The sequence below is a fragment of the Centropristis striata genome, chromosome 15 (genome assembly GCF_030273125.1).
Source record: "Centropristis striata isolate RG_2023a ecotype Rhode Island chromosome 15, C.striata_1.0, whole genome shotgun sequence".
Classification (NCBI taxonomy): Eukaryota; Metazoa; Chordata; class Actinopteri; order Perciformes; family Serranidae; genus Centropristis; species Centropristis striata.
Window position 1 is genome coordinate 1,472,776 of NC_081531.1, and position 22,187 is coordinate 1,494,962.

The 22,187-nt window shown below is 35.7% G+C and overlaps 2 protein-coding genes across 4 annotated transcripts in view; one reads left to right on the forward strand and one right to left on the reverse strand.

Moving 5' to 3' along the window:
• The first annotated feature begins 231 nt into the window (after positions 1-231).
• On the forward strand, positions 232-8,526 carry serpinf1 (serpin peptidase inhibitor, clade F (alpha-2 antiplasmin, pigment epithelium derived factor), member 1). Of its 3 annotated transcripts, none has more exons than XM_059350933.1 (8): positions 232-307; positions 2,075-2,135; positions 2,357-2,552; positions 3,876-4,031; positions 4,849-5,052; positions 5,120-5,259; positions 6,041-6,251; positions 8,006-8,525. In XM_059350933.1, the coding sequence occupies exons 2-8, from the start codon at positions 2,076-2,078 to the stop codon at positions 8,248-8,250; spliced, it is 1,212 nt and encodes a 403-aa protein (XP_059206916.1). In that variant the 5' UTR covers positions 232-307; position 2,075; the 3' UTR covers positions 8,251-8,525. The 3 variants fall into 3 exon arrangements, with proteins under 3 accessions (XP_059206916.1, XP_059206917.1, XP_059206918.1); XM_059350934.1 differs by having other exon boundaries at positions 277-307; positions 2,075-2,173; positions 2,324-2,552; positions 8,006-8,526; XM_059350935.1 differs by having other exon boundaries at positions 281-307; positions 2,075-2,173.
• A 9,602-nt stretch (positions 8,527-18,128) lies between these two features.
• Positions 18,129-22,187, reverse strand: part of slco2b1 (solute carrier organic anion transporter family, member 2B1) — a 47,269-nt gene continuing 43,210 nt past the window's right edge. The window contains exons 15-16 of the mRNA XM_059351487.1: positions 21,061-21,181; positions 18,129-20,581 (exon numbers count right to left, since the gene is read on the reverse strand). Of these exons, the coding sequence (XP_059207470.1) occupies positions 20,404-20,581; positions 21,061-21,181 (299 nt within the window). The 3' untranslated portion in view covers positions 18,129-20,403. The remainder of the gene's footprint in view (positions 20,582-21,060; positions 21,182-22,187) is intronic.

Sequence of the window (22,187 nt, forward strand, 5' to 3'; positions counted from 1 at the left end):
AAAATCCAAAACTATTATAACCTTGGTTCAGCCTCAGATTAATATTCGTCTTAAAAAGTGTAGAAACAGCTGAGAGTATAAAAGAATAAAAGAATAAAAGTTAAATGAAGTCAAATCACAGATGATGACGACAGCAGAGACACGTTTCTTCTTCTCTGTCATCTTAAATCATCACCTCCGCGTTGCGCGCTCCCGTCGCTCTGCTGGCAGCAGCGGGGGCGCGCTCCGCTGCAGGCGTCAGACAGACTCTGAGACGTGGACTGTGGACTCGGACCGTGGACCTGGACCGTGCTGGACCTGCGGAGAGGTGAGTCCGCTCTAAATGCGCTTTGTTTCACTTTTATTGCGCTTTTTTTACGCACAACTTTCTCCTCTGTGATGTCACAGAGCTGTTCGATTAAAAATGATTTTCCAGCTCAGAGTCGGAAAAGAAGCAGAAAGATTGTAGTTTGATGAACCTGCAGAGAAACCATCCTCCAACACCAACATGTTTAATATTAATATTAATACAGCTCTCACAGCTCTTTTACTGCAGCATGTCAAGTTATTGGGACACTTTGGGGAGATTACAGAGAAAAACAGGCAGAATCCTGATGATCACTGAAGTCTGTTACAGATTTCTGCTGTTTGTAAATGAAATGAAATATTTTAGAAACGTCATGAAGAGGAAACTAAGCTGTGTTTGAGGTGTATTAGTTGTAGTTTCTCCTGTTTGATTTCAGCTCCAGAAACACTCTGAATGTTTCCACTCAGTGACGGTTGTTTCTGCTCAGTTTTTCCGTCTGAGTTTTTCTGCCAACAGACTTTATATAACAGAGCTGAACCACAGCAGCCTGTTATTGATTATATGTCTGTTATTATTGATTATATGTCTGTTATTAGTGATTATTAGTCTTTATTAGTGATTATATGTCTGTTATTAGTGATTATTAGTGTCTCTGGACTGAAGGTGCAGAGGTGTGTGTGTGTGTGTGTGTGTGTGTGTCTGTGTGTGTGTGTGTGTGTGTGTCTGTGTGTGTGTGTGTGTGTGCAGCTGCAGGTTATCCAGGGTTGCACACACACTCTGTTGGCTGAACATTTGTGCAGTTTGTGTGAAATATCAGACGTTGATGAGCGAAAACATTCCTGTCAGCTTTCACAGACAAGTCGCTGCAGGAGAGAGTTCAGAACAAACTGTCTGTTTCCCCTCAGACAGCACAGTGTGTGTGTGTGTGTGTGTGTGTGTGTGTGTGTGTGTGTGTCCAGATGTGTGCAGAGGAACAATAGAAACATTGTGAAGTCTTTGTGGTCGAGACGCCGTCAGTTTATGTTTTGTGTTGAAGTTTCAGCTCGTTGTGTAATTTTGTGGCGTTTCGTCTGTAATTAAACTCTGAAGATGATTTATTGTTTATGGAGATTTTGGAGACAAAGACGACGTTCAGTTTTCATCTCTTGTGGTGTCTCTGATGTAACAGCAGAGAGAAATCCTGCTGTCATCTGGTTTCTGTTGACATTTAGTAGATTTGTGTATTTTGTGTGATTGTATGGCAGCACTCTGGATGCTCTAGGTCTCTAGTTTCACTCACTAACATCATCAACATGAAGAACTTTGGGCTCATTGGATCCACAAGAGTCTCAGCTTTACACTCAGACCTGATTTATGCAGCTCACAGACTGTTTAGGACCCCAGGATGCACAAGACCCACACACAAGAGGACACAACAACACATTTACTGCAGGAGAAACACTGACTGTTATCAACATAAAGAGGGCGTGTCTGTACCAACCTTCATCTGGTTTTAACTTTCTGGAGTCTCCAGAAGCGCCAAAGCATGGCTTCTTCATCACACCCAGACATAAAAACAAAGCAGACCAAAAAAAACTAAAAAAAGACACAAAATGGAAAAAAAAGACAAAAAAAATGACACAAAATGACTAAAAAAAGACACAAAATTACTTACAAAGACTCCAAAAGGATTAAAAAATGGACTAAACATCCCTTTAAGACTCCATCTAGATTTAAAGACACTTCTTTCAGCGTTGATCTCAGCTGAAACAGAAGAAAACTCTTCATGGAGGTTTTTTTGTCTTCCAGGATGAAGCGAACAACTTTCCTGTTGGTGTTTGGGCTCGCCCTGATCGGCTGCCAGGCTCAGGTATCACACTCCCACATGTCATGAATTACTTCCACCAAGTAAGTTTGTGTTGGTGCAGTGTTTGTCTGTGTGTTTGTCTGTTTGTGTGTGTGTTTGTTTCCTCGGTAACGTAAAACTTCTGGTTGGATGTTCATGCTAGTAGCGTGTTAGATCTGGGACTTTAACCAACCGTTCCATCCGTCACAAAGATCCTGAAGCGAGTGTCTGTCCGTCTGTTCCAGTCGGACCCGGGCGCCGAGGAGACGGGCGGCGAGGAAGAACACGTGGAGCTCTTCACCACGCCCGCCACCAAGATGGCCGCCGCCACCTCCGACTTCGGCTACAACCTGTTCCGCGCTCTGGCGAGCCGCGAAACCGGCGCCAACGTCTTCCTGTCCCCGATCAGCGTGTCCGCCGTGCTGACGCAGCTCGCTCTGGGTGAAGACACACAAACACAGAGCGGGCCCCGCACGCCGGATCCTCAGGGGCCCCCAAGCATCACAACACACCGTTTATAACACACGCACTGTTAATAACTGAACACACGCACTGTTTATAACTGAACACACGCACTGTTAATAACTGGACACACACACACACACTGTTAATAACTGAACACACATACTGTTTATAACTGGACACACACGCACTGTTAATAACTGAACACACATTGTTAATAACTGAACACACGCACTGTTTATAACTGGACACACACACATTGTTAATAACTGAACACACACACTGTTTATAACTGAACACACGCACTGTTAATAACTGGACACACGCACTGTTAATAACTGAACACACACACCGTTTATAACTGAACACACACACCGTTTATAACTGAACACACACACCGTTTATAACTGAACACACACACCGTTTATAACTGGAGACACACACGATAGAGATGGACAAATTATATTCAACTCTTACTTTGTTTGTTACGAAACAACAAATAACTGCAAATTATTCAAAAATAATAATTATTAATTAAAACATTTTCCACACATTTTAAACACATTTTGCACAAAGTTTGAACACATTTTGCACACATTTTAAACAAATTTTGCACACATTTGAAACACATTTTGCACAGTTTGAACTTATTTTGCACACATTTTGAACACATTTTAAACACATTTTGCACAAATTTAAACACATTTTAAACACATTTTGCACAAAGTTTGAACACATTTTGCACATATTGTGTCTTTTTTTAAATAATTTTGTGCCTTTTTTTTAGTAATTTTTTGTCTTTTTTGGTCATTTTGTGGCTTTTTTTTTGGAATTTTGTGTCTTTTTAGGTAATTCTGTGTCTTTTTTTGGTAATTTTGTGTCTTTTATAAGTAATTTAGGCTTTTTTTCTGTCATTTTGTGTCTTTTTTTAGTAATTTTGTGTCTTTTTTTGGTCATTTTGATACTGCCTCCAGTGGCCCCCAGGTAATTTGAGTTTGAGACCTCTGGCTTAAATTGACAGTTCTGCATTGTTCTCCATCCTGAAACAGTTTATAGCTGCTTGGTTTCATTATTTGCCAGCTAAAGTCAGATCTAATGAATGTTTCTTAGTTAAGATTTATTCCCAATTAAATAAACAATTTGATATTATTTCCGATCTTTGCTGAGCAGAAGTTTTGTGCAAATGGAAATAAAGAACCTGTCTCACATATAGGAAGGTTGAGTTGAGGAATAAAACCTTGGTTTTACAATTAACTGCAGCTTTAATGTTTGTCTGTAACAGTTGTGTATGTGTGTTACCAGGTGGTTCTGAGAGTGCTCAGGGTCAGCTGTTCAGGGCTCTGAGGTACCACACCCTGCAGGACCCTCAGCTCCACAACACCCTGAAGGAGCTGCTGCTGTCGGTGAAGGCGCCGGGGAAAGGCCTGAGCACTGCCGCACGCCTCTACCTGGCCCGCCGTGAGTTCCTGCACGACGCCAATGATGCCTCTTGTTTTTATTTCACATCGTTATCGACAGTAGATTTAACGTGATTTACTCTCCACACAAAAACATCAACCGTAACCCTCTGAACGACTTGTATTTCTATCTGGTTAGTGCAAACGAAGTGATCCGACAGAAATTTTGTCCGTCTGAAAAAGTTTTGGATTTTTTGAACACATTTTGGTCACTTTTTTCTATGTTTCACATTGTACATATGTAACCTTACTTAATGAAAAAAAAGTGTTTTGGGTTATTTCAATTATTTAAGTTACTATTATATACAATAATTATTTAATTATTATTTATGGCACTTTCACTATTATTTATGTATTCATTTTCATGTGTTATATATAAGTTGAAAAAAAAGACGCAAACAAGATGTAAAATGACCAAAAAATAAAAAAAAAAATATGAAAAGTGCAATATAAATAAAGTTTGATTGATTGATTGATTGAAATAAAGACGTAAAATGACCAAAAAAACAAACAGAAAGTGACCAAAAAAGATGTAAAATGACCTAAAACAGTTTTCTCTACATATTATCCATATCCTCAGTACTGTCATGTCCTTCGTTTGGTCAACTCCAAACTCACTCGTTCGGTTGGAAAGTGGACGATAATGCCTGTTCTCTATCATCTCGAGACTATCTCTGGTCTCAGAGAACCAAGGTTACAACATAACCCTATGTTATGACAGTTTCTTTCTACAATAAACGGTGGATTTTTGGCGATACTTTAAATAAAACTCACTCTGGGGATTCAGAAGGTTAATCCGACTGGTGAAATGTCTCCAGGACTTCGTCTGAAGCAGGACTTCTTCGGGCTGGTGGAGCAGCAGTATGGCGTTCGTCCCAAGGCGCTGCAGGGAGGAACCAAAGACCAGACCGACATCAACGACTGGGTGTCTCAGCAGACCGGCGGGAAGGTTCAGCAGTTCCAGACCAAGGCGTTCCCCCGGACCCCCGGGGTCAACACCGTGAGCGCCGCCTACTTCAAAGGTACGTGCAGCAACACACCGCCGGCTCAGAGAGACGTCCACATGTTTCAGCTGTCGTTTGTCAACAGGCCAGTGGGTGACCCGCTTCAGCCAGGGCGGAGCCATGAACAGCTTCCAGCTGGAGGGCGGGGCTTCTGTCCGCGTTCCCATGATGCAACAGGATAACTACCCCATGAAGATGGGGGTCGACTCAGATCTGAGCTGCACGGTGAGTTTCCTGCCCTAAAACTTGTTAAAAAACACACCAAAAAAAACCCCATCAAAAACCATTTTACATGTTGACTGCTGTTTCACAACACAACAGCTGTTAAAATGATCATTTTCTCAATGAGTCTGGTTCATCAGAGCTGTAAATCAATGGGTATAATTTGAACACTTTTTGCACAAATTTTAAACACATTTTGCACATATCTTGAACACATTTTGCACAAATTTTCCACTTTTTGAACACATTTTATGTCATTAGTAAGACCGCACAAAAAACATCAAAAACCATTTTACATGTTGACTGCCGTTTCACTACACAAGAACACTGCTGTTAAAATGATCGTTTTCTCAATGAGTCTGGTTCATCAGAGTTGTAAATCAATGGGTATAATTTATTAGAGAGTTTCTTTTACAGATTGTTAAACTGTTCAACTGGAGACTGGAACACAAAACACATAAGACAAAAAGTTTAGGTTCCGAGGTTTAAATTAAGGGAAGCTTTCATGTTATTTGGCCAATTTTTAGGGTTTCTAAGCATTAACAAGTTGTTTTTTGTAATTTAATGCCAATAAATGTATCTTAAGGATGCTTAAATAACAACAACATGATGCTGATGTGGAAAAAGTCTGAACTGATGCTTTGTCAGGTCTGAAGAAGAAGAAAACAAGAAGACTGCTGTTAAAACGATGGTTTTCTGAATGGAGTCTGGTTCAATCACAGTTATGAATCAATGGATAGAAGTTATTGGGGAGATTTTTTATGTATTGTTGTTTCTGCTGCAGATCGCTCAGATCCAGATGCAGAACGACGTCAGCATGTTTATCTTCCTGCCCGACGCCGTGACGACCAACACGACGCTGCTGGAGGAGAGTCTGACGGCCGAGTTCGTGCAGGACCTGTCCATGACGCTGCTGCCGGCTCAGGTGTCGCTCACGCTGCCCATCCTGAAGCTCAGCTACGCCACCGACCTGCTGCCGCTGCTCAGCGACCTCGGTGAGTCTCAGCAACTCAGGGGGCAACCAAGAGCAATGCTGCACACATTTTGAACACATTTAATACACATTTTGCACAACTTTTGAACACATTTTGTACAACTTTTGAACACATTTTGCACACATTTTAAACACATTTTGAACACATTTTAAACATATTTAGCAAAAACTTTGAACACATTTTGAACACATTTTGCACATATTTTGAACATATTTTGCAAAAACTTTGAACACATTTTGCACATATTTTGAATACATTTTGAACATATTTTGAACACATTTTGCTCGAATTTTGAACAGATTTCAAACTAATTATTGCACAAATTTTGAACACATTTTAAACAAAATTTGCACATATATTGAACACATTTTGAACACATTTTGCAGATTTCAGTCCTTGTTACTCTAAATGATAAGTCTGGTGACAAACATTGTCATTATTCTGACTCAGTCTGACACAAATAGTCATTAGAGCACCAAATGAGGATTAATCCGTTGTTGAAAATAATCCCCTTATTTCCTTAATTTAATAAAAATTTGCAGTGACCTGCTGAGCCTGAGAAAGATTCATGTCTTCCATAGGAACTAATGGACAAACTCACACATTGTTGGTTTGAGTCCAAACGAGAATATAACACGACAAGACAACAGAAAAAGTGTTAGCACAAGGAAAAAACTGTGAGAGGGAAAGCTCATCAGAGGAGCCACGGCCGAGTTTACCACTCGGAGAGGAAAATGTTCTGGTGCTGAGTGAGTGAAGCTGCGGAGTAGAAATACTGCAGCATAACGAGGTGATGAGTGGCAGCTGCAGCAGAGGGAGCAGGTGGAGGTGGTTGTCAGGAGCAGAGCATTTGGCTTTTTCTCATAATCAGTCATTGAAATAGTTGCTGATTAATTTTCAGCTTGTTGCAGCTGTAATATAAAGCATCACATCGTCTGCAAACTGGATGATATCGGAAGCTACACTGACCCAAAAAGTTTTTCCTCTTGTCTGCAGTGCTGTTTATTAAAACATGCTGTTTTTGTAGTTTTGGAGTGTTGGAGATATCAGCCATACAGGTGTTTACATTCTCCTGAATATAATGGAACTACACTGTGAAAAATGTATTTAAAAACGTGGAAAAGTCAACAAAAGTTGCCAAACATGAACCTTTAGAAACAGTGAATAAGTTATTTTACAGATAATTTACTTTTAAATTTCAGATAATATACACTAAATATCTGTATTTAAAACATATATATCTGAAGAAGTAAAGTTTTTTTTTTACTTCAATGTGACGGGAAGTGAAGTTGTGGCAACATTTGCAGTTTTAATGTAAAACATTTTTTTCCTTAATTATACATTCAGTAATACGATTTGTACTTTTTGGATTTTTTTTTTTTACATAGAATTCACTGTAATTTAACATTCAAGGCCATTAAGAAATTAAATAATACTGTAAAAAAATCTATAATGTCCCATTAGATTAATTTACAGGTTAAAACCTTAATTTTATGGTTAATATTTGTATAAAAAATAACTTTTTTATAGCATTTGCACTAAATGTAGGGAAAAAAAAGAAAAGCGAAGTAAAATAATACAGTAAATTTCTGTAAAATAACTCTTTTTTTAACAGCCTTTTATGACAGGAAGTGATGTCACTGAGCGTCTACAGATGGACGATATTATTTGGCGTTCTTCTTACGTCACATTTTGCCTCTTTTGAGATGTTGTCTACTTAATGTTGTCCCTCCTGTCCCCGTCCCGTCCTGCAGGACTCTCTGAGTGGCTGGCGAGCACGGAGCTGGAGAAGATCTCGACTCCGCCCCCCAAACTCAACACGGTCAGCCACAAGGTTGCTATGGAGACGGCGCCCGAGGGGAGCCAATACGCCGGCGCCGCCACGTCCCACCTGACCTACAGAGTGGACCGGCCCTTCCTCTACCTGATCAGAGACGAGGCGTCGGGGGCGCTGCTCTTCATCGGCCGCGTGGTCAACCCCAAAACCCTGTCCATATAACACACACACACACACACACACACACACACACACACACACACTCTTAGCAGGTCCTAGGAGGGATTTCAGGTGTTGCTTTGCGTCTCTGGTGGCAGGTATTTGCGAGAATATTTGATCTGTTTTTAAACGGTTGGGGATTAAAACGTGTTATTGGGATCATGTTAATCTGACAAACACACTGACAATAATCTGAGCTCACCACAGCATTGCTTTTGTTTAAGATATCAAATATTGTCCTTTGTGTTTGAAGAAATAAACGACAATGAAACAGAACTTGTCTCCGTTCATTTTGAATTTATAGTTTAGCTTTCTAACTCGTTTCATGTTTGTAACTGAATCCTCATGTTGGATTCTGCAGGACACAAGTTCAGTGTTTTCCAGTTTTCCAGTTCACAAATTTACGAGAAAAAAACTTGAATATTCTCTAAGATTTAAGTGGTAAAACTTCAGAGAAAACCACCACAAATTTACAAGAAAAAAATCAAATTTACAAGAAAAAAATCACAAATTTACAAGAAAAAAAAAATCAAATTTACGAGAAAAAAAATGTAATATTCTCTAAGATTTAAGTGGTAAAACTTCAGAGAAAACCCCCACAAATTTACGAGAAAAAACTCACAAATTTATTAGAAAAAAATCACAAATTTACGAGAAAAAACTCACAATTTTACAAGAAAAAAATCACAAATTTATTAGAAAAAACTCAAAAATGTATTAGAAAATAATCAAGTTTTCAGTAAAAACTCACAAATTGACAAGAAAAAACTCACAAATTTACAAGAAAAAACTCACAAATTTACAACAAAAAACACAAATTTACAACAAAAAATTTATCAGAAAAAATTCACAAATTTACAAAAAAATTCACAAATTTATTAGAAAAAAACCCTCACAATTTTCCTAGAAAAAACTCTCAAATTCACGAGAAAAACTAACAAATTTACAAGATAAAAATTCACTAATTCACAAGAAAAAAAATGAATATTTTCTAAGATTCAAGTGGTAAAACTTCAGAGAAAACCACCAAGAACGTACAAGAAAAACTCACAAATTTACAAGAAAAAACTTGGACATTATCTAAGATTTAAGTGGTAAAACAAATTTACGAGAGAAAACTCTGTAAACTAATTTAGAAGTTATTTCCAGTTGAGGTTCAGTAAAACTGTCTCATCCTTTTATTACAACTTGTTGCTGTAATGCAGATGAACAGATATTACAATTAATAACAAATATTGATCTTTACTAACAGATGGTTCTGAGCGGTAAAACATTGATTCCTTACTCTGATGAAAGTGAAAACTATCATGATAAAAGTTGTGATGGTGAGCAGCAGAGGGAGCTCCTCACCAGCTACAGTCACTGCTGCTCTCTGAGGAAACAGTCAGTAAAACGCAGAAAGGAAGAATAAACGTTCAAGTGTTGAGTGATTCTGCAGACTCGGCAGCTTCTAACTGATCACATGACTCGTCTCCTGCTGCGACAAAACTTCAGAGGTTTTATGTTTCAGCTGAAACCATCAAAGATCAAAAGTTCTCAAACACAAAAACAACAGAAAATCATCAGGAAACATGATTAATGAGGCAAAGAAAACAGAGAAACTCAAGAGGTTGGAGCGGATTTTCATTTATGTAAGAGTGTGTGTGTGTGTGTGTGTGTGTGTGTTCCACATGTGGTCTTGATTTTCCAGTCACAGATTCCTGAGGTTTCTGACTCGCAGCCAGAGGAAAAACTGGAGACAAAGAAGAAGAAAAGTGACTCTCAGAGTCTAAAGTTTATGATTCATAACAAAATAAAAAGCAGCAACTTTATACTTTTTACTTCTTCTACTCAAAAGATTTTTACTTTTTCCCTTCTCTGCATTTCTCTTTAGTTAGTTTTAAGGATTAAAAGAAGCTTGAATTAATGCGTATTTGTTGTCAATTTTCATGCAAAAACATCATTAGAAAGTTGAACTTTTGCTGCTTTTCAACTATAAATTTAACTCGTCACGTCTTCCTTTTCTTCCTGTTTTTATTTTATTATTTTATTATCTTTACAAAACAAACAATCTGTTGATTAATAGAGGAAATATTCATCAGATTCATCCAGAATAAAAGTAATAAACAGGTCCAGTATTCCAACAGTGATCAGATATTAACCTGGTCAGATTAAATCTAGATCTGAAAACTGGCTATTTCTTTTTGTTTTTATCTGAAGAAATGAACATTGATCACAAATATTCAACATACATCATTTCTCTTATCCTGAGTCTTTTTTTTTCTTTTCACTTAGACTGACAAAGTCTCAGCTCCACTTCAACTAGATGTTCATTAAACATAATCAAGTGTGAGTGTTTTACTTTAATAATTAAAGTAGCCTAATTGAAAGAAATTTAAAGCATATTAAAATATTTGACCCCACTTTCTGAAACTGTAAATTAGAGTAAAAACCTATTTCTGAAATTCTGGTTCCAAACATTGTAAGTTGAGAGAAAAACAACAGGTTCAGGCTCCAAAATAACGTTAATTCCAACTAAACAAAGAGATTTCAGTCACACTTTACAATAACCATCATTTATAAATGGTAAACAGATAGTTTATTAATGTTTAATCATCATTTATAAACCGTATATAGACCATTTAGAATACTAAATACATCATTTATTAATGTTTAACTAACTAAATAATTTATAAATGGCAAATAGATGGTATATTTTAGTTAAGTTACTATAAGTTTATAGTTACTTTACCATTAACAAACAGTTAAATTGTCATTAATAGTTTATTTATAGTTTTAGTTACACTCATTATAACATTTTTAACACCATATTAAGTATGTTAATGATTTAGAAATGATTCATAAAGAAATTGGTTGAAAACATTTAACGATTTAACTGCTTAATAAACCATCTATAAACATTATTTAGTTGGTTATTGTAAAGTGTTTGTTTTATTGAGATTTAAAATAATGTGAACACTCACTAACAACCTGAACCAGCTCAGGAGAAATACAACATTTGTATTAAATATTTCATATAAGACATAGAATAGAATAGAATAGAATAGAATAGAATAGAATAGAATAGAATAGAATGCCTTAATTGTCACTATACACATGTACAATGAGATTTACGAGCTGACTCCAGAAAGCAGTGTGACAATAAAATAAATACATAAAAGATATACAATATAAACATAAACATACACATACTTAGGCAAGTAAATGTAAAGAAAAAAATATATATAATGTAAACAGGCAACAAAGAGAGGTGAGGTGCTCAGTCTTCAGTTCACTTTGCCATGATGCTAATTAGTGTTCATAACTATATTGTAGCTCCTGGTGCTTCACTAAAGAGACATGAAATGAGAACATTTACCATTAATGCAACATAATGTGGGATATAAGTGCACTGTAAAATAATACAGTATGATAATTATTATGAGCCGGCTGGTTTTAGAGAGCAGCAACACGTGGTCTGGATCAGAGATCAGGTGGAATACAACACTGGCAGTTTGGTCAGAGTCAGTGTTTATTTACCCAGAGAGAGAAAACGCTCCAACACCAGAAAATATAATAATAACAGACTGTACAGGGCTGATAAATAACCAAAACAATATACAAAGTTTAATTAATTAATTAGCGAGCTCTTGGCTCTAAAGTACAAAAAAACGTCAGCAGCTATAAGCTTTATTATTATTATTATTATTATTAATTGTTATTATTATTATGATTATTATCATTAATTATTAATTATTATTATTATTATTATTATTATTATTATTATTATTATTAATAATAATAATAATTAATATTAATAACAACAATAATAATAATAATAATAATAATAATAATAATAATTATTATTATTATTATCTTTCAGATGATCCTGATCCAGATTAAAGTCTTAAATACTGTCCCAGGTTCCAACTGTAAATCCTGTTGTTACAGTAAAACACGAGTCATAATAATCTATTAATTTTCCATCATTTTACTCCAGTAACATTTTAACTGCAGTATTTTTACTGTGTGGTATCAGAACTTTTATTTAGTAAAATCATTCTGATCAGAGCTTCATGTCCAGTAAATATGATTTCATCTGGAATAAACTAGAACAGATTTAATAAACTCTTTGTCTGATAAAGTAAGGCAAGGCCAGTTTATCTGTATAGAACAATTCAACACAAGGTGATTCAAAGTGCTTCAAACAGTAAAAACAGTCAATTAAAACAGGGAAATAGAAATGAAAATATAAATAGGATAAAATAAGATACAGCAGGATAAAAAAAGAGATAAAATAATAAAAAGCACAAGTCAAACATTGTGTAGTTATAAAGTAAGGGCAGTAGAGTAGAGCAGATAAGAGTTAAAGTTAACTAGAGTGTTTTTAGTCCTGATTTAAAGTCAAGTCAGAACGTGTCAGGAAAAGAAAAGTAAAGTATGCAAATGTTAAATATAAAAAGCACTAAAAATGTGAAAGCAGGACTTTTATGATTAAAATAATAAATATTGTTTTGTGTATTTGTTGCAGCTGATTGTTCAGCAGAGGGAGACAAACGCTGCACCAGCACTTTCTTTTATTATTACACCAAAACAATAAAGAAATATTTACTCGTGCTTCCTGATTCTTTTGCTGACTTCTGCACTTTTTAATGATTTGATCCAGACAGAAAAAATACTCACAGGAATAAATACAATAAAAAAATAAGTTATTATATATATATATATATATATATATATATATATATATATATATATATATATATATATATATATATATATATATATATATATATATATATTTAAATATAGAAAGATATTTAAAAATAATGACAAATAAATGCAATAATAAATACATTTAAAATCAAATTAATAAATACAATGGAATTAATAAGTAGGAAAGTTAATAATTAGGGGAATTAATACAAAGATAAATAAATTTAGAGGCAAATTGACCCAAAAATACAAATTTATGTCACATTTTATCAAAAACTCAAAATATATATATAAAAATATAAAAATATTTTAGAAAATATTAAAAAATAAATACAAATGAATGTAATTATAAATACATTTAAAATCAAATAAATAAATAAAATGGGAATAATAAGTAGTGAAGTAAATAATTAGGGGAATTAAAACAAAATAAATAAATTAAGAGGCAAAGTGAAGCAAAAATATCAATTTATGTCACATTTTATTAAAAATATATGTAAAAATATATAAAAATATTAATAAATAAATAAAATGCATACAATAATAAATACATTAGAATTAAATATATAATAAGTAGTAAAGTAAATAATCAGGGGAATAAAAACAAAGATAAATTAAAATGAAGAGGCAAAGTGAAGCAAAAATATCAATTTATGTCACATTTTATCAAAAACTCAAAAAATGTAGAGAATAAACCTACAAATTTACAAGAAAAAAAACACAAATTTACGAGAGAAAACTCACAAATTTATGGAATATCAATTAATGTCACATTTTATCACATAACTACTGAATCAGAAGAATCCCGCAGACGCTATAAATATCTTAACACAGAACGTTTTCCAGTAGAGTGTTAAAACAGGAAGCAGAGTTTCAGTCTAAAGGTCTGTTTCATCATGAAGACGTCTGCCGCCAAAATAAGACACAAGAGGAAGTGAAATCTGATCAGAATGTTCAGTTTACTGCAGGTCAGAATCTGCACAAACAAAAAATAACAATAAAAATAAACCAAAAACTAACAATAAAAGAAATAAATCAATAAAAAAACATAAACCAGGAAAAAAAACCACGTCAGAGCCACAAATTAAAGCTGAAATGTGTCTTTAACGTCTCAGTTTGGGGCTGTTTTGTCGTTTTTTGACTCCTTTTCATTCTGAATAAACCACTTAAACATCTTCACCAGGACGTGTTGGTGTCATTGTTTACAGCACAACCTCACCAATATGACCTGATTATTATTTTCATTTTCACTTACTGGATCAACATTTTGAACACAAAAAAACGCACAAAAACACAAAAAATTACAAAAAACACACATAAAACATGAAAAACAAACCAAAAAGAAACATAAAATTACAAAAAACACATACAAACACACTCAAAACACACCAAAAACATAATAAAAACACAAAAAACACACAATTTTACAAAATCACACATAAAACACATAAAACATGAAAAACAAACCAAAAACACATGCAAACACACTCAAAACACACCAAAAACATAATAAAAATACAAAAAAACTCACAAAAATGACAAAAAACACAGATAAAAAACACAAAGAAATTACAAAAAAACAAACAGTAAACACAAAAGTCTGCATTACAAACGCTAAATGCACAAAGCTAAATTACAAAAATCTCTGCAAAAAAAGTAAAATCATGTTAATACACTTGGAGGTGTTTTTTTAACCTTTGCTGAGACAGACTTGGTGCATTAAATGTGACGTGTAAACTTGTCAAAGCCAAAACGAGTTGAGCTGCCAGCAGAAACCTGCTGCTGGACGTTTCTACCTCATGAAGAAGACTTTATGAGGCTTTCTGGACTCTAGACGGTTAAAACTGTGGAGCTGTGAAACTTTCTCCTGTAAACAGTCGACATGTTGGAACCTGCAGCCCAAAACAGATTCTGGCTCCAAGTTTTAACCAGTAAAGTGAGAGCTGCTGTCAGGACTCGTCTGATGTTATTTCACCACTGAGTCACTTAGAGAGGACACGAAGCTGCTTCACATGTTGGGACTCATTCTGCAACATCAGATACATCTTTTATATTCTCTAAAATAAAATAAAAAACCCAAGAGAAGTCTTTAAGGGTGCTTTAAGTCCGTTTGGTTCGTCCAAATCTCAGTCTGTATCTAAATAATGTTTGTAGTGAGGTCTGGTTGGTTTGTGTCCCGTTGGAAGCTTCAGGTCAGCGTTCCACTCTTAGTCTCCATCTTGTTCCTGATACGGGGATCAGACCATAGACACAAAATAACCAAAAAAGACACAAAACCACCCATAAATGACCCCAAAATGACCCAAAAAGACACAAAATAACCAAACAGTTACAAAAAAGATTTGATTTGATTTGATTTGATTTGATTTGATTTGATTTGATTTGATTTGATTTGATTTGATTTGATTTGATTTGATAAATCTTTATTGTCCCCGAGGGGCAATTTGTTCTGCATTCAGTAGTTAAAAATGTCATACAACAAACAAATAATCATAATAAATACAAAACACAGAACATAAAAACATTAAAGCATGAAAGCATATAGGAGACATCATGGAATATATCATTTACATCTCTTAACCCATTGACGCCGGGAAAGCATTACCGCATTTCTACCATTAAAGCCGGGAGCGCTGTTGCGTCACTCTACCATTAAGGCCTATTTTCGGTCCCCTGGCCAATGAAATGTATCAGAATCATGATCAGAATACATGCGGGAGTGTCGCAATGCATCATGGGACTTTTCCAGAACTTATAAATCATGGTGGAAGACGACTATAGCAGAGGCATATCTATATATATATATAAATATATCTATAGCGGAGGAGCTCAGCAGGAAGTGACGGATGAAAACAGCGCCGATGATTTTATTGCTGATCTGACTTTGAACCCTCGGAACCAATCGACCGGCATTTATGGATGAGGAATATGTTTTTAGACGACATATTTTCACCGAAGAACAGACAGATTTGTGGCCATCTGGAGATAATAATAATATTATTAATAATATATTAATATTAATAGTATTATTATTAATAATAATAATAATAATAATAATAATAATAATAATTGATTGTGATGATGATATAAGAAATCATGACTGTTTATGTCTTATATTACTTTATGCGTCGTTGAGTACCCTGAAAAATGCAATATTGCACTTTGTGCAAAATATATTTTTGCACAAATATATTATTATTATTATTATTTATTATTATTATTATGATATTTTTTTTTTTTATTACAGTAGGCTAATGAGAACTATGTCTTGTTCTTCCAGTGGTCATATCATGTTTGCATCTTGCTAATGGGCATGTATTAATATTATGCATAGGATTTTTTATTCAGTCAAATGTAACATTTGCTGAGTTTGTTGATTTAAAAAAAAAAAACTTTATTGAAGGTTTGGACAAATAAACTCAACTTCGTATGAAAGCCACAGGTATAAGCTCTCAAATACTTTTTGAATTTCATTTCTATCTGCTACAGAGGCTGAAAAATCTATTATTTAGTAGGTGTTGAATTTCCAGAAAAACTTCAGGTTTTAGGGGGTCATTTGAAAATCGCCCAGAGGTTTTACAGGCATTTTTTCCCAGGCGCTTTAGGCCTTAATGGGTTAAGAAAGACAAAGCTACTACCCTAGCTTGTTTAGGAAGCCAACAGCTGAGGGAACAAATGATTTTAGATCTGTTTGTTTCGGCCCTCTTCCTCTAACTATCTCTCCTTCCTAGTGGCAGGAGGAGAAACTCTGCTGTAGAGGCTGTTGGAGGTTTGACAGGATGGCCTTTGCCTTCCTCGTGGCTCTGACTTGGTAAATATTGCCAATGTGTTCCAGGTCAAGGCCAATGATCTTTTGACATAACAGAACAATTAAATTTTTAATAAAAACACAAAATGACCAAAAAATCTGTAGTGCATCTATAAGTGCAGGTCCATTATGGATCCGGGGAGCAGAGCATATGTGGAGGAGGAGGAGGAGGAGGAGAGGAGGAGGAGAGGGATGTGATCTCTGACTACAGCCTCTCTACACCTCAACCTGACTCACTCATGTTAGCATTAGCTGTTAGCATTAACTGATGCTAGTTTAAATGTTGTTACTGACCTCAGTAAACTGAGCAGCGACTCCTTGGAGTGTCTGTTAGTCCAACCAAACACTGAACAAGACATTTAATGAACAAAACCTTCAGATAATACGTCATTAAGTGAAACCAGGTCATTTCAGAGGGTTCTCATACTTTTTCTTGTCACTGTGTTTATATTCCACAGACGATGTGCTGCGATCAGAGCGCTGTAGAACCAGAGAACCAGAGAAGGCTTGATGCTCCGACCACCATCTGATCTACCACCTCTCTGGTGTAACGGGGTTTATGATTACATCTCTAGGCTCTAGAAGATAACATTGTGATTTATAGCTGATAGATCGTGGGTTGGGTGAAATAATCCGTAAATTAAGTGCAGACACAGCTGACTGTATTAGCTGTTACGCCAAAAACACGTCTATGATAAATAAAGAGACTGAACACATCCTGTTTGCCATCCACGCCTCCCTTTGTGTCCAGATTGTTCACTGAGCAATTAGTGAAAGTGTTGGAGACGCCCTAAATGTACCTGCACCACACGCTTTAGACCAGGGCTGGGCAGTAAATGTTCCCAAGAGGCCGTATGAGATACTGTGAAAGTTCTGGAGGAACGGACCAAAACTCTGAACTAAATTCTGCTCAATATTAATTTAATCACTTTATAAAACGCAGTAGATTATCTGGTTTTGAGCTGCTGCTGGAGTAAGTCAAATAAAGCAGTAAAACTTCGAATCATTGTCTCACTTTTCCATTTTCCTTAATGACATACATTCAAACCACCAAAAACAATATAGAGCATGTATGTTTTGCAGTAAACCAGAAATGTTTTAGTGTTTTACAGTTATTTTTTCTTATTGAGTGAGACCTTAAATGTCTAGTTAAAAAATCTACTTTCCATGCCAACTTTTCTGTTTTTACCATGAGATGCCATTTTAGCAACAAAGTAACTCATATGCATGAACGCACATACGTAAATCGCCTCCAAAATAAAAGCACTGCAGTGGTATTGATTTCTTATTTCCGTGTAACCTCACACGGACGGATGAGATCGTCTTAACAGAACCACAATAAATAACAAAACTGAAGAAAGTGAAGAAACATGATCTGTGTTCAGAGATTTATTGAGACTGGCTTAAAGTTTGAGAGACTCTCACAGTTTCTGATTCATAAACAACAACAACAACAACCTGTATACAACCTGTAAAAAAACAGCATGTCTTTACAGAACAACAAGGGGCCAATGATGGAACCCTGAGGAACACCACGGCCCAATAATCAACACTTAGAGCATAGAAAAACCAAAAGACATGATTTTTATTTCCCTATATATTTTTTTTTCTTCGAGATATTTTTCAGGACTTTGGGGCTGAGCTGTTGCAGCGGTCCAGAGGTTGTTTTTTTAGAAAACTACATTTCATAAAAACACTGAAAAATATTAAACACAATGACATTTCATAACATTTTACAAATGATCTCCAAGAGTTTTGTAATTTAGTTTTTAATGTCTGTCAGGATAAAACAAAAAAATCACTATTATGATGAAACATGTTTTATTAAAATAAGTTTTATAAATTTTCTTTGCTTAAAAAATATATATGTGATTTTCATAGAAAAAGCCTTTTGTTATATCTGTACAAAGTGACAATATTTCTATGACAGCTACCAACACCACCTGCGAAACTCCAACTTTAATCAGACAATTTAATAATTTCATGAAAACCAAACAAACATGAATCACATCAGCCAAAGTCTGTTGTTGAGTGGAATTAGATTGAACAGATATTGTTTATTTTAGTATTTTCATCTTCACACAAAAACTGTCGTGAAAACTTTTAAACATGGCAATTTTCCCATTTTTACAATCCATCCTGGATTAGCTCACAGCTAAATGCTAAACTGACAATGTGGATATTCATCAGCATCATCAGTGTTAAAATGCTTATATTTGCTGATTAGCAGTAAACAGCTTTAGCTGGTGATAATGTGATTAGTTCTGCAGGTAATTCGGTCATGAACCAAAGTTTTGGACACATTAAAGATTAAAAATCAGGTGATCATCCGAGTCAGTTGGATACATTTCCTTTCTTCCAAAACTTTCTGTTTTTACTTTCAGTAGCCGTTACATTTTGTCTTTACTGACAGACAAACAGGTTCGACAGCAGAACTTTCCTCCCTGCAATAAAAAAAATATTACTTATTATTACTTATTGCTCAATAGAGTGACAGTCTGGGATCATTGCTCCTGTTTTTCAAATTGCAAATAAAACATTTTGATCTGCAAAAACAGATTTTCAATCATCAGTTTATTTTATTTGCATTAAAACATTTTTGATTGCGGTGTGGGAAAGTTTCTCTCAAACTTAATCTGTTTTATTGATAATGAAGACAAAAAAATAAATCAGAAAGCAATCTTACTTAATTATGTGCAGATCCATCAAGATAATGTTGAGATATTTCACTGGATTGTATATATTGGTTGTATTGGAGATTTCATAATTTTAACCAGATGGTGGCGCTAGAGGAAGCGTCAGAGAATCACCAAAGTCAGCAGAATTTATCCTCTTGGAACAATGAATGATTGCACCAAATTCTGCACCAATCCAACACGTAGATGCTGAGATATTTGACTGGAGAACATTTATTGTTTTCATATTGTAGATTTAAAATTCTGACCATTCGATGTCGCTACATTAAAGTCAGTAGTTAATTGTCTTGGAATCATTAATGTTTGCACCGAATTATGTGCAAAGCCATTAAAACATTTCATTGGATATTATTGATACTATTGGCTCATTTTACAGTTTAACCAGATGGTGACGCTAGAGGAAAAGTCAGAGAATCACCAAAGTCAGCAGAATTTACCCTCATGGAACATTGAACAATTGCACCAAATTTTGCACCAATCCATCACATACATGCTGAGATATTTGACTGGATTGTATATATTGGTTGTACTGGCGATATCTTAATTCTAACCAGACGGTGGCGCTAGAGGAAGAGTCAGAGGATCACCAAAGTTGGTAGAATCCATCCTCTGGGCACCATGAATGAGTGAACAACACGTCCATGCCTATCTGTCCGATAGTTGTTGAGATATTTCAGTGTGAAGAGGTCCGGAAGGTCTTGCTCTGAATCTCCTGAGTTTTCTCTTTGAGTTTGCTCTGAGCAGCGCCCAGTGGCCGTTAGAGGAACTGCAGCCACTCAGTGTATAATAACAGCGTATACACGGTATATTGATCCTAATATATGGATGAGCTTATGTACAGACAGTCAGTAATCCCACTGGACGTGTCGGCAGAGTAAAAAAATATGCTATAAAACAGTGTTGGCCTCAGAATGCAGACGGGTCTTTCTCCCTGCGTCCTCTCGGTGGCGTTCGTCTTCAGGTCTTGATGCCCGTCGCTTCTTTCTCTTTGGACGAGTCGTTCACCAGCTCGTAGCCTCCTTTGCTCCCCGGCGGTGGCTCCTGGCGCCCGGCCCGCCGCCGCCGCAGGAAGACCACGGTCAGCAGGAAGCAGAGCAGCGCGCCGCACACAAAGACCACCTGGAGACCCAGAAACCTGCAGCACAAACACACAGACGCTGACACACTGAGACTGTTGTTCTGGGATCCAAAGGAAAACTTTCCAGGAATAAAACAGGAACAGAACTGACTCAGGGTATTTGCTAAAAAAACAAAATAGAAAGAATAGAAAGTGAAAAAGGACCCTCCTGAAAACAAATCTTAACTCCCTGATCCACTGCAAATGGACAGTTTGTTAAAGATTAAACAAGGTACAGTTTTGTCTGTCATCGTTACATATTTTGACAAATAACGTTATAACTAATAACTTTATTAATGGCTGAATTATATCTTCAGCTTCTGAACGTGGTCATTTTGGTCTTTTGGGAAAAAAACATCTTTGGTTGGCAATGTAAGACTCAAGTTAATGCATTTTTAATTTTGGAGAAAAATGCATTTCAGGTGTTCAGATCAATAATTAAACGTAGTAAGAAAGTACTGAGCTGTCGCCCTGGCTTTTCAAAATAAAGGCCTCACCTCTGTCTGAAGCGGTCCAGGTCGTAGTACTGACAGGAAGTGGCCTTGCCGCACTTTTTACCCCAAAGGATGCAGGTGGTGTCGATGATGCTGCCGTACAGCACCGGGCCGGGCATGAACGCTGCACACACACACACACACACACACACACACACACACACACACACACACACACACACACACACACACACACACACACACAATCAGTGAAAAAGCAACGTAAGAATCAAGACACGTTACGTTTCCTGTGAATCAGCCTCTTGTCAGATTCAAGATTCAATCAGATTTGATGTTTTTTGGGTTCAAAATGTTGATCCAGTAAGTCAAATTAAAAACACAGTTATCAGGTCATAAATATATATTTTTCATGTTTCTGGAGCCGGCAGTGTCCATGTAACCTAAACATTGAGTTATATGAACATTACTTCACAGTCGTCATAACTGGAGAAATCAGCTTTAAAGACCAAAATTTATTTTTGCACAAGACTGAAAAGACGTTGATTTTACGGTAAAGTTTGACATTTGAACATCTCTGGTCTATGGCAGTAGTTCTCAACCTTTACTAGCAAAGAGCTGTTGTTGGCCAAAATAAGAGAAAAAGTGTCGGAATTGAGCCGCAAACCTTATTTTGAAGGAAAATAAAAACAGCCTACTAAGTCTAATTTAGTCTACCAACATGACTAATTGGTCAAAATTAGCATTTATTAATATGATTTTGGAGTTTGTAATCAAAAGCTAGTCTAGCTAGGGAAACTCAAAACGAGACTTGAAGTTGGCAAAATGTATCTTTTTAAGATTTTCGTGAGTTATGATGCACATTTTAGTCGACTAATACAGACATGGACAACAATATTAGACCAGTGAATAATGAAGAGCTGATATCTAGACATTTTCCATGGTTTTTCTTGATAATGATTGTGGTAATTATCAAGAAAACATGTTAAATGTCTAGATATCAGCTCTTAAATTAAACTCTTATGAGATAACTTTGTTGTTATCATTATATTTGTCCAAAGAAATGAACCGTTAGTTGTAGCAGACATTAAAATGAACAAGAAACTGAAGAAAACAAGGAGGTCTAATCATTTTTTCCATGACTGTATGTTAAAAATAAATGCTTTATTGCC